This window comes from Notothenia rossii (genome assembly GCF_949606895.1).
Source record: "Notothenia rossii genome assembly, chromosome: 8".
Classification (NCBI taxonomy): Eukaryota; Metazoa; Chordata; class Actinopteri; order Perciformes; family Nototheniidae; genus Notothenia; species Notothenia rossii.
In genome coordinates, this window is record NC_136906.1 from 61,403,843 (window position 1) to 61,417,877 (window position 14,035).

Below are 14,035 nucleotides of genomic sequence, written 5' to 3' on the forward strand. Positions count from 1 at the left end.
TTTTTTTCTACGAGGGGCTATTTACTGAAGCATGCAGGTTAAATGGTTTTTCATCAAGGCACCCTGGGATCTACATCAGCAAACTCAGTTTTCCTCTCAGCTACTGGTCTCACCATGTGGGAAGGAGGAATGGTGGGGTGTTGTGATAGCGGTACACATACCTCTAAAATGGGCCTGATGGAACACTGAATGCTTTTTAAAGAATATATAAAGAACTTACATAAATAAAACCTCATAGAGTGACCATTTCCCCTGCTGTTCCCCTCTACTGTTGTCCTCTTACTACTTTTTAACTTACCTAACGTCTTTTCAAAAAGGTTCAGAAAATAATATTGGTATGAACGATCATCACGAGTAAATTATACAGGACACATATGATTTCATAACACAACCACTAATGTGTGGAAGGTTTATTTGCTCGTGTGTGTGGGGTCTCCTGGGTATCTGAGTCTGTCCCACGGCTCCACTGGAGCACATCACAGGCTGCAGCACGCCCCCCCCCACCCCCACTGCAGATATACTTACAGTGCAGGTGATCATACACAATGGGAATTTCTAAGCTATGAAACATGACATGATAGAAATGTCAGTTGGTAATTTATTTTTGTTAGAAGTAACCCCTACACGATGTATGGAACAGTAAAACATGTCTATCTTTATTAACTTCACACAGAATAGTGTTAATACACTTTCTGTATCACTAAAGAAAACACAACATATCACTTCTATGCAGACGACACACAGCTATGTACATTTCATCGTTCTGAATGTACCTTTCTTAAGTTGCTAGATATTAAATTGTATGCTATCATTCTTTTGACCACCAAGCTAATCGTATACATAACTCCAATTGTTAGATATAATGATATTATCATTGGTATTCTTTTGGGCTAATTACACCATAAAAAGACAATATGCAACTGGTGACTACCTAAAACCTTATTCGATTATGAAGTTTTACCAAAATAAATAATTTTATAACGTTTTTTATAATTAACTTTATGTTGAGGCTTTTTCTATTTGATTTCTATTTGATTTTGTTTTTTAACTTTCTCATACTCTTTTTCATTTTCCCCCTGCCATGTGAGTTCTTTCTTTGTTCTCTATGTTCCTTTGTGCCTCTATTTGTCGAGTCCCTGTAACTCTCTGTAGTTCAGAGCTTTCTGGTCGATGATCAGCAGGAGCATTAATTGATCTTTGTGCAGAGACAGTGACTACTGAAGGGCGATAATTCTGTATGTGGCAGAGCCTGAAGAGTAGATTAACAGCTACCACCATCAATCATTGAGCAAAAATGAGAGACAACCAGAAACAGAGGAAGAGAGAACAAGGAAAAGGACTGACTACTTGAAAGAAAGTGCAGGAGGACAGACACTGTAACCATGTTTTAGCTTATACCATACAGTCAGCTGTTTAAAGTAAACTGTCAAAGCCCCTGTCACATTTATTCATGGAGAAATGTATTTTTCGTTACTCAAATGCATACTTTGTTGTTGGTGTAGTTACCTTAGTTAAGGTCTGTGAGTTAGCGAGACTCTCTGAAAGGCGGGGGTAGGTGTAGGAGCTGTAAGGATGTGATTGTGCAGGGTTCTTGAAAGCCCCACTGGCAGCATAGGGGACATTTGGCTCCTGCAGCCCAGATCCTGACCTAGACCGCTGCCGTATAGCAGGCGTGGGGCTAGTCTGCGCCACATAGGAACTCTTAGGCCGCTTCTCGTATTCGTCCCTTAGGCCGCCGTAGCTCCACTCACTGTCTGGGTAATTGATCTGCTCGCTGTGTAGTGAGGCACGAGATGGCGTGCCCACTGAAGTGTCCCGGTAGTCCTGGCTAGAAGAGCCCCCCACAGACGCCCGATAGTACCCACTGGAGCCCACACCACTCCCCACCGTGGAGGCCACTTCATCAGCTGAGCGCCCTTTACTCTCCAAGTAGGTGTGGTAGTCTGGGGGAAGCTTGCCATAGTCTGATTTTTGGGGCATGGCGTCCGGGTAGAAAGGGCTGCGTATGGGGTACGAGTGACCATTCTGCTTGGTGAATCGATAGTGCCTCCCAGCGGCCCAGTCCCCATCTATAGAGAAGCTTGGCTTGCCGGGGTCAAGAGAGAAGTCCCTGCTGGAAGTGTCCAGGTCACAGGAGTAGCGGGAGTAGTAATGGTTGAATCCGTTCTCCTCGGGGGCGTTGGGGTGACCACTGCCCGAGGGTTTGGAGGTGCCTCCAGCCTGGTGGGGGCCCGGTGGGCTCTCTTTACGCAGGGAGTTGGATCGCGTTACTGAGATGTTGTCGAAATCCTCCAGCAGGCCGTTGATGGAAGCATCTTTGGGGGGCCGGTTCCCTCGAACAATGGTCTACAAGAAGAACAAACACATTTATACTTAACATACTAAACAGTCTGCTGCCTAAGACTTTGATGCAGGTAGCCCTGATACATGGCTTGCAGTTCATTCAATTTCCGTGAAATCATTCATAGCTGAAAAATGAACGAGATGAATTGAAATTCCTGTTGATTCAACTTGAGACTAAGAACTAATGTTCAGGCTGGAATTTCAATTCATGTGTATCAGGGCTTTTTGACAAGTATGAAATCAATCATTGCTTGCAATAAATGTCGGTCTTTGTCACCTGAAAACACAGCAGGCATCGCTCTACACAACCACTAGTTGTGAGTTGGGATGCAGCAAGGAAATGCATGGAGATAAATGGCGGGATACCTCAGATGCTAAAAGGAAACCAGTGGTGGATTGAATGAGCTAATTTCTGCCCCATTTCCCTCGCAACAGATTAGCTTCATTTTCAGTGGGCTGATCAGGATACATTAACAGTCGTGACGTTTGGTTTAACGCTCGTGAGGTGCACGAACACACCAGCGTGCGCCCGCACACTAGCCAGTGAGGAAGAGAGAGTGAACACACATGCTCACATCTGCTTCAAAGCAAAGGCAGCTTGATCATCAGGAGTGCTGCTTATCCCCTCCTACCTTGTGCTAAGCCCTTTACACGGATGTGTCGTGAGTCATGGGGACTCGTGCTAAAGGGGAACTCTCCGAACTACAACTTCTGGCATGCGTGGTGTGCGTGCAAGTATGCTGTTTTTGTGGTGTGGATAATGAGGATCACCACCTCCATACAATAGAAATCCTGACACAGGTTTATTTATTTTGTTATCTTCTCGTCTCTCTACCTTGGACATTACTGGAGACGCTGCATTAGAACAATAGAAACGTTGCCTGTCTGCTGAGTGCTGAGAGGAGGCTGAGCTATAGGGATTATTGTGTGCATTTTAAGCTCTTACATAATCTATCGGAGAGCTTTTTGTGATGATCTAACACAATTTTATTTTTGAATATATCGACGATGTCCTTGTAGTACAGCCTCAAGCATTACATCTATCCAGTTTGGTTTATGTTGCACTATCCGCAATCTCAGTTTTACAAATCCGTGTATGCCTTTACATCACTACTTCTCATTCTGGATTTACATCCTTGGTGGGCTTCATGAAAGTGCCCGTCAAGCTTTAGGCTATTACTGTTTTTGCACCTAAATGTTTTTATGGTCTCATGTCAGTTTTAAGCTCGCTATCCACAAATTACCCGCCCACCTTTCAATGCTAATGCTCATGAAGCTTTTCCCAAGCCTCAAGGAAATCCTTTGAAATGTAAAATAAGACATTCCCTAGAATATTATAAGGATGAATGGGTTGAGTCTTAGATTTTTTGGGTTGGGTTTTAGATTTTTTTCTTTTTTAAACAGAGCAACCACGGACTACAATAAGCTGAAATCAAGAATTAACTATCTGTAACACAGCATGCCATTTTCATAGGTACAGCTGTATAATCCCATCCATTGCTAGACATGTACCTGACACACTTATCACAATTTGTAGCACTTTGGATATATAGGATAATGTGGAATGTGGTGACTTGAACTAACCACAACTCGTGTGATTCTTTTCAATGTTCACCTAAGAGATAAAACCCTTCGTGTTAATATTGAGAGGGCTGACCTGGCATGTGTACTTCTTAGTCTTTTCTTTGAAGGTGTTTGCTGAAACTTATTCTTAGACATGATAAATGTCACATCAGCGAGTTCTTTGACACCCTTCCACAATGCCTCGCTTTCTGTCACATAACTGTCATACGCGTCACCGCTGTAGTTTGTCCATGTCACATGTGCTGAGGCAGGGACTCAGAAAAGTCGGATAATCATCAACTCTCAGCAACATTGTGCTGACACAAGGACACATGTAGACGCCTACACACTCCCTTCCTTTCATCCCTTTCATCTTTTAGATTATGACTCAACCAGGCTACTACAGTTATTAAAAGCAGTATTAATGCTTGTTTTCCTTTTCCTCTACACAAGACACTCATTTCTGTCAAAGGGGACTAATCACTTTCTGCATGATGGTTTCATATCGTTGCAGATGTTTAAGATTGCTGCCATGACGGCAATGATGGTCCACCTCCTAAAGAGGACAAATCATGCACATTTTCAGCGACATGTTTGTATTTTGTGCCTATACTGTGACATGTTTACATGCTTTAATGTTGACCATTTTATTTGTTTCCCTCTCATACTGCCTGTACTGCAGCACCTCTTGTCACCCTCTGTATGAAACGTCTGTTCTGATTGGTGTTGTGATTCGTCAACCGCTCAGAGATGTCCCACCCCGTAGCAAACCACGCACAATGTGTTGGAACACTAGACAATATAACCATGATGAGTGTTAATAGTAATGTCACTATGTTACAGAAGCAAACAAATAAGTTCAATCGATTTACATCTACAAAAACTTATATCACTTTTACTATATTACTGTACTCTATTTTTGGTGCTAATTTTTTAATATTAGCATGCTAACATTGACTGGCTGAACATGGTGTAAAATATGACATGCTACAAATCAGCATGCTAGCAAAGTGCTTCAATCATAGCATGTAGCATAGCTTAGCGGAAGAACAGCCTCACACGTCGTCCGCTTGCTGTCATGACACTGTCACTCGTTTGAACTAAAGATGCGGCACTAATGCTGCATTCACAGCCATTTCAGCAGACAGGGAAAAACAGGAAAAACACCCCTTATTCCAACTTGGGAATGTTCCTGCATTATTCCAAGTTTGTAAGCCACACTGCTAACATTGGAGTCACACCAGATAAACGACCTACATTTGCTAATTTCGTTATGTTATGGTTTGGTAGCAGTTTGATACAAAGTGAAACATTCTTTCTTGGCTAGCCAAAATTCTGGTTCAACACAACATGAATTGGACTAACCGCTCTATCCAAATAACACTGTGTCATATATCATCTCTCCTTTCTCCCTCTCTACCACTCCAGTTCCTTTCCCCTGTTTGAGAGCTATAGGCTGTTTGGTTCCGTGACCTGGAACCCAAGGTGAAATGGCCTATAAAAGCTGCGAGTAAAGTCTAGCTGAGAGGCGGTGGCTGCAGGACGGATGGTCTTTTAAACAGGTCGGTGAGTGGAAATCTATCATTCCTTGGACGGATGTCGCAGTGCATAGAGCAAGCTCGCAAGTCACACATTCAGGACAAAAGCACATTTTTCTTACAAAATAATGCTCATGTCACAATAATGTTCTTAACTGATGGGTACAAAACTGCTACAAACAATCATCGGTGCTGATATTGTCCTGGGAATGATCCTCACACGTCCTCTGAACGGTGATATGAACTTTGCCTCAAATGATGCTTAGTCACATCATGTTACGATACTTGGATGTCAGTGATTCCTAGCTAATTAAATTGGCCCACAACAGTCGGGAGTGTCAGTTATCTAATAAAACATAATCTTCTCCATTTAGTTCATAATCAATAAGACTGTGTCAAGGAGCGTGACAGGTAAAAGGGGGGGGGAGTGGGAAAGAGAAGGCAGCAAATGAAACCGAAGAGGGGATGAGAGTGCAGAGGGGAGAGGGAGAGAAGGTTAATTGTGTGCCAAATCACTGTCAAACGTTCAGCATCAAGCCTGAAAATCTTTCCATTAATTTGAATTAGAGAGCTGATACTGGCCCCCGTACCCCCCACCCTCCCTTACCCCCCCCTGTGCTCACAGCTTTTCGAGCCCTTTGCACGGGTCGTGTTCAGCGCGGCGGTGACAGGAGCCATATTTCACCGGCGTTCCGCGTTGGCCTGTCCTTTAGTGATAAGCTGTAATAGATCTACTCTCTACACTCACTACGGCCTGTTCAAGGTAAGCACAGGAGAGAGGAGGGGAGAGGAGAGGGGAGGGGAGGAGAGGAGAGGAGAGGAGAGGAGAGGAGAGGAGAAGGGAAGGGAAGGGAGGAGAGGAGAGGAGAGGGGAAGGGAAGGGAGGAGAGGAGAGGAGAGGAGAGGAGAGGAGAGGAGAGGGGAGGGGGGAGAGGAGAGGGGAGGAGAGGAGAGGGGAGGGGAGGAGAGGAGAGGAGAGGAGAGGAGAGGAGAAGGGAAGGGAAGGGAGGAGAGGAGAGGAGAGGGGAAAGGAGGAGAGGAGAGGAGAGGAAATTAATGGAAGGGAAAGGACAGGACATGAAAGGAAAGAAGAGGAGAGGAGAGGAAGGGCGAGGAAAGGAAAGGAGAGGAAAGGAAAGAAGAAGAGAAGAGAGGAGAGGAACGAAAAGGAAATGAAAGGACAGGAAAGAAGAATAGAGGACGGGACAGGAAAGGAAAGGTAAGAAGAAGAGGAGAGGAGAGGAGAAAAGGAAAGACGGAAATGGGAAGATCCTCTGGTAAGACAAAGACATGGGGAGTACATGTAGAAGAAGTGACAATAAAAATAGGATGAATGCAAAAGTAGCAAAAGGACAGCAGAAGAATAAACTCAGCAGCTGCAGTAGAAGAGAAGGAGGAATCATAGATAGCAAGGGATGGAGAAGGGTTGATGACGGAAGGGAGGGAGGAAGTGTCGTCGAAAGGGAGCCATGAAAAACGAGGCTCATTGGGAGATAAGGGGGGATTAACCTTGCTGGTAATGAAGGGAGGGTGTGATGGGAGGACGGAGGGAGGAAGAGAGGGGGAGATAATTAATGAGCTTGCCCTTCCAGTGACTCCTAGCTAGAACCCTGGCATGGAGGCTGTGCTTCACTGGACAGCGGGGTCCCGGGACGGCTGAGAGGCTGGGGGGGAGGAGGGGGAGGAGGGGGAGGTCTGCTTCTCTGCTGCATGGCTCTTCTGCTTTTTCATTTGAGTATGAAGCTGAAACTGCTCTTTGGTGAGGAATCTGCCAGAGACGATCCAACTTACCCCAGTTTTAATTAAATCCCTTAATTCAGCGTTTTAAAAGTTTGATTTTCTCTGGCTACCCTCTTAAAGAAGCTAAATACTTTTCTATTTAAACGTTTTCAGATTTTGGACAGCCATATGCTTTGATACAAAACTTAATTTAGAAGCCAGTATTTGTGTGCGGTTGCAGATAACGAGTCACATTAACAGGCTACATTAATGTCATCAGTAATACACTTTTTCAAAATGTATGAAAAACATGAACATTCTAAACATGATTGTGTCCATAAAAAGATTCCACTTAAAAACATATTTCTCTGCATTTTTACTTTTAAAAACAACATTTTCACTGCGGTAAAAAAACACCCTCCTGATCGTTGCACACAGAGAGGCACGCAATAGTTACTTTGCATTTAATTCCATTTGTAATTAATGTTGTGTTTTATATTTTAGGTGTGTTGTTTTCATTATTTATAAATGTTAACATGTATCTGTAAAGCAACAAGTATTGTACCTTTTAAAAGGCATCTTACATGTATTATTATTATTATTATTATAGTTTTAAAAAGTATGAAATAGATATTAATAATATTCTGTTGACCATGATGTCAACATGATGTAATAATGCATAATAATGTTGACATCACCTATTGTCCTAATACCTTTTTGTAGGCTGCAACTAACACGTATTTTCATTATTGATTAATTTGTTTATTAACCTATTATACAATCCATTATTTAGCTTAAATTAAAAAAAATCCGAACTGTGCTTCAAACTACAACTTTTGTGCTTTTTGTACTTTTTCATCATAAAAATTGTTGTTGTTTAATTTTCAGCTGAAAAATAAATAAATAAATCAACCCTGGTCTAATGTTTCCTCCAGTAATTGTTGGTGTTTAAATATGCATGTATATGTTAGACACAGAGAGAAACATACAGTACGTAGCCTGACAGATTTAAAGAAATACACACATGCACAACATCAGAGGCAGATGTGTAACTCCTCCCAGTCGTGAGTCTTTAGTCACAGTCATCAACTACCACATCCCCTCTCTCTGTGCCACACACACACACACACACACACACACACACACACACACACACACACACACACACACACACACACACACACACACACACACACACACACACACACACACACACACACACACACACACACACACACACACACACACACACACACACACACACACACACACACACACACACACACACACACACACACACACACACACACACACACACACACCAGAATACTGCCTACTCAACACCCACTCTCTACTCCCAGTCCTGCCAGAACACGACCAGATAGAAACAAGGTTTTTTTTGTAAGCTGTCATGTTGTGCTATACTATTGTGCATGTCTCACAACAGAAATATGTGTATTCCTCCAATCGCATCGCATCATTCTCTCTCCCTCTGTGTATAAAATGCCTGGCACCATCTCTACCCGGTGAATATTTCTGTCACGACTTACACTGCAGATAAAAAGCACGTGTGGGTATGTTTTGAACATGATCACACTCTTCTTCTGCTACTACAACCGCTGCTCCTGGAGTGCAGCATCCTCCTGCATCACTGACCAGTTTCTGCACAGAATCTTATTCAAGGCCGTCTGAGAAAGATAATATCCAAGAGACCTTGAGACATCAGACAAAGGGGCGACTGAGTGAAGACTCGAGTGTCTCACTGAGGGCCAAAACATGACCTGCAGTGCTGATTAATCTACTGCATGCAAAGAGGGACGATATCGATATAAAAAAACATCCATGGCGTCTAAAAGGGGTGTAGCTACTTGAATCATGCTCCACTTTAATGGTCATACTATATTAGACAATGGCTTAAAACAGTGTGTGGATTTAAAAAGATGATCTCACAGATTCAGGTAAGCAGCAAAACAAGATGACGTTGTTTTATCCTCTAGCCCTCTCTTGTGGAAAGAAGTGGTAAAAGCATCAAACGGCTAAAGATTACATTATGCTCTTTTCACTACTGCTGTTATTTAACAAAATACACTAAGCAAGGAAATGTGTGTTTGGTAGATTATTTGATTTGTTGTAACAATGGTCACCTATTGGGCAAAATCCAACTTTTCATGTCTTTTCTACATAAACTCTGTGTAAAGAGATTCTGAAAGTTTCAGGAACAAAGATTGTCTCACTTTTTGTCCTGATCCATTTATATAAAAACCTGTCTGAAAATGAGCTGATCAGATTTTGGCTTGTGTAACCATTAGCCAATAACCAACCAAGGTAACCGCTGTAATATCTCTCAGAGGGGCGTGGGGAGTGGCTCCTTATTTTTCATCTAAAGTAACAGACACAGAAACAGCACTTTTGAAACAGGGCTGAAACAGAGGGGATGGTGGGATGCTACAATGCACGATCTGTTTGGTATTTCGAGGGAAACACTTCAGAGACATGTTATGTATATATCCGAGACCTATATATGGATGAAAAAGAGGATAATAGGAGACCTTTAAATATGATACCGTTGGAAAGCCTATTCATTTCCCTTTTAAATGGTGCCACATTTGTCTACAATACTACAAATAAGAAACTTAATGACCTCATGCCAACCCTTGATATGTTAACAAGTTTTGTAATAAGGAACTTTTGTTTTTTTTGTTTGTATGTTAATATCAGCGGGATTATAATTGTCAATTTAATCAGGTTTTAGAAGGATTTTGTACTGCATGGTAAATAAAAATTCTTGTTATTCTTGAGTTATCAAGAATGTTTCTACACGAACACAGAGAAATACCTTGCCTAGATTCTCACAACATACTAAGTAACATAGTGAAGACATTCAAATAATAAGGTTAATGCTGATGTCATTTCAAGTTTCTCATTGTCATCAAATCACACAAAAAGACCAAAACCAACAATGTGTTTTCTGACATTCCTGCACCCATTGGTTGCTACAGGAAATCTTAACATTTAGCTGAGGAATACATATATTTGTATTATATTCCTAAAAACAGCTGGGCACTGGAGTATAAAACCAAAAAAATTAAACGTGAGTAAATGGTTAATATGTCGGGGACTATCTTTTGCTGTGGAATCAGACAGATTGGGTGTGCTGGTTTTAATGCCACGGAATGGTGTATGTCAAATTGACTTTAAATAAATGACAGTTGCCTTGTTGACGGAGTTTAATAAAAATGTTGGCCAGTGTTAAGGTATGGTGAAATAATGTTTATAATAATTTTGAGTTCTAAGGCACAGAGGAATTAGCTCTTAAACATATAGTATATTATCAAATTGGCTGGTAGGATACGTATGGCTTTGGCGACACATATAACACAACAAGTATTGATATATCATTTTGGTCCAAACTATTTTGAAAGTGAGAAGGACTCAATTCCTGAGGTGTTTTTAGTATTCCCAATTTAATACCAAGAAAGCCAATTAAAACCAGATGTTTTGAAAGGAAGAAAGATCATCATAAATCCAGGTGAAATTTTAATTTACATCAAGTAATAATTAAACTCTTTAAAGCAATGTAAAAAAATGAGGCAGACCATTATTCTCTCTACAGCAGTGTGTTGTGCAGTCATGAGGGATAAGCAGGAAGTGTCCTGTGCTCTGCTGCTCTCTGCTGGTCAGACCAAGTATTTCACATCTAAACCGGCACATTTATTGTGAATTAAATAACCATGAATTAAAGTGATGTGGATGTTAATTTCACCCATTAAGGATCAAAGTTTAGTGAGGCTTCTGGTAATAGGATTCCCTGAGGCACATATCTAGGATCTACGTTAATAATTAGAAGGACTAATCCCGACCGCAAAACCCAATCGTATGTGACCTCAGATCAGTACGCAAGCTGACAGGTTGACCCACCTGTATTACTTAGCTGAGGATTTCACGGAACAGCGACGTTGTTTTCTTGACATGTTAATAGCAGAGGTATGAATGAGGTCCCAGCAAACATGAACAGGATTATTCAAGGAGAGGATTTTTGAGCATTCCCATGAATAATGGGTTGTGAGCTGACCTGTTTCCTCAGGCCATCCTGCTGCCTGTTAGTTACAGTACTTAATAACATCGTCTCAACATGCGGAGCTCATCCAAGGGTTCAGTAAATAGTTTGAAAATATTATACGATACATAACAATGAAAGGATTGTTGACTTGTGAATGATTTAATTGTCAAGGAAATGTTTTACACGACTGTATAGAAGAATAGGGGAAAAGGGAAAGGGAAGTATAAGGCCCTTTGTCTGACAAAACAAGTAGAATTATGAACTTATCCTTAAAATAACTGATTGATAGGAGTAACTTTTAGTATGTTCTTACACACCACTTATAAAAGTCTGTTTTTTGAGTGTTTCATCTGGAAACAAATGTAATTGATACAGTATAGACAAAGTAGTGTGCAGTCTCGTCCTCCCTCTGACTGAAGCCTATTGCCGTCCAACCTGAGCATCCTGTTAAAGGAGTTATTCCTTACCACTGTAAATGAAAAAGTACAATCCAGACCTGCTCTTTGTGAAAAGTGCCGCTGGATAATTTATCTTATAATTCTTCCTCCAGCATAGCCAATAGCAGGCCTCCTCACAGTAGCTGACATGTCAGGTATGCATCTCAAAAATCATTGAAGCTTTATGCACACCTTGTCATAACTAATTTCACTTATCTCAGCTTCTTTATTTTTGAAATGACCTTTTCAGGCTAGTGAAAACTATTGAAATTAGTCTGAAGAGTCTCCAAATTGTATGTAAGGGGTCGCAGGAAAACATTAGAGTATTTGGTACCACTTTACAATAAGACTACCCTTATAAAGGGTTTACTAATAGTTTGTAATTAATTTATTAATTAGGTTGTGAACACTTTATAAATCATATTAATAAGCTTTTATAAGACATGAGATAAACAGGGCAACTGTGACCGGGTGCTTGCCAAATAGTGAGCCCATGTTTATCTGTAATGCTAAGTCTTATATTGGCTACTTAGCTTACTTCGTCTTCTTCATCAGCCAGCATCCTTGGTATCTGTTGTTCACTGAGTTGATTCCCCCCCATCCATCTGGATGTTTCTTGGAATCTCTTTATGACCATTTATTTATGAGTTACTAACATTTATAACAAAAGGGAGCCTTATTGTAAAGTGTAAAGCACATTCCCATTTATTAATGAGTTACTACCATTTATAATTTGTTTACGTTTTATTAAAGGTCCCATTACATACTTTTCCGATTATTACCCGTCCCCTTGTTTTTTATGTGTGTTATAAATGGTTCTTAATGATTAATACAATGAATTATAAACCCTTTATGAATCCTTTATAAGGGTAGTCTTATTGTAAAGTGGTCAGAACCAAATGAATGCTGTAACTAAAGTACCTAAACATCCTATATCTCAGTAGCATATTTCTACAGGGTAAAGATTCCCTTTTTGTGGACTTGTTTAGACTTTTCTCCACATACAGTAGAGCTAAAGGCAGCTTCTGGTGGTGTTTATGGGATTAATGTAACAGTGTGGATGAGTGTTTAGTTTATTATGCTGCTCAAGGCAGACAAGGGAGCCCCTTCAATGAGCTGGTGAGTATCTGAGGTTATGTTCTCCTCCTCAGACGATGTGCCTCCAACCCCCACCCACAGCTCCCCAGCCAGCAGCTCAGACCGGAGTGACCCAGTGACTTCTGGCCTCAGCTCGGGAGAGCCTCAGCTACAAGCTCCAGAAGTCACAGAGGGTGCAACGCATGAAATGAGGGATGATTTCAAGCAAAATGGATTAGTGGCGGAGCATAATGAATTACAAACATACAGTTGGACCAAATCCCCGACCTTAAGCATATTAGTCCAGCAAAGCCTGGACACCATTCTTTTTTTCCATCCCTCCATGCCATGGCATATTTAAGCTGGTCAAGATACATAGCTGGCAACACATTTCTAGAAAATATAATCATATTTAGATCAGTGTTTCTCAAACTTTTTCATACCAAGCAAGGACCACATAACCAATAAAAAAACACTCACGGACCACCTAACACCACAAATATCCCAAAACACATCCTTTTCGCCTGAAAATTGTACAAACAGGTGGCAACATGTGTGACGAAGGTGTTGCCCCTGAAAGTGAAACCTAAGCTCGCTCTATTGCGGAGATATTCCTGCGAGAGTGCGGAAAACTTACATTTATTTATTTATTTCAATTGTGAAATTTGACGAATATACTCACGGACCACCAGTGGTCCGCGGACCACACTTTGAGAAGCACTGATTTAGATTAATCAATAAAGCAGTAGGCTGCTGTGTCTTTTCCAGTGTGATCAATTAAGTGATTTCCTTCTCTGGGTGTTTCCAAGTGAGTCTGTCACTGTGAAGGAAACTTTCTGATCTAAAGGAGGAGCGGAGACAGAGAGCAAGAAGAAGAGGAGGAGGAGGGATCAATTAGATGTCCCTCACTTATCTTCTTGTCTACTCTGAGACGGATAAACAGACAGCTGCCCGCTTTAGATTACCCACCGGCGCTCATTAATACTAGCCCAGTCAGTCAGTTGCAGACCTCTACATCACATCTCCACCCCTTTCATCCTTATCCCCCCTCACTTTCCACTCCTTTTTCCAGTCATTAGGTCACTCTCCTGATAGATTTCCCCCCCTCATTTATGTTCCTATGCTGCCACTTTAATCCCTCTCACAAACACATAGGCCTACAGGCCTTTTTCATATGCTACACGATTTGCAACATTCAAGGCATCTATGAAAACATTGCTATTGAAGACACTTTATTTATATTATGAATGTGAAGGTTACTACTGTATGTGCTGACAACAAGCCAAACTAAAACATGG

The 14,035-nt window shown here is 41.3% G+C and overlaps 1 protein-coding gene across 5 annotated transcripts in view; it reads right to left on the reverse strand.

Moving 5' to 3' along the window:
• Window positions 1-14,035, reverse strand: part of pak5 (p21 protein (Cdc42/Rac)-activated kinase 5) — a 47,514-nt gene that overhangs the window by 13,639 nt on the left and 19,840 nt on the right. For all 5 annotated transcript variants that reach the window (XM_079645017.1, XM_079645016.1, XM_079645019.1 and 2 more), the window contains one exon: window positions 1,507-2,346. In XM_079645017.1, coding sequence (XP_079501143.1) covers window positions 1,507-2,346 — 840 coding nt within the window. The remainder of the gene's footprint in view (window positions 1-1,506; window positions 2,347-14,035) is intronic.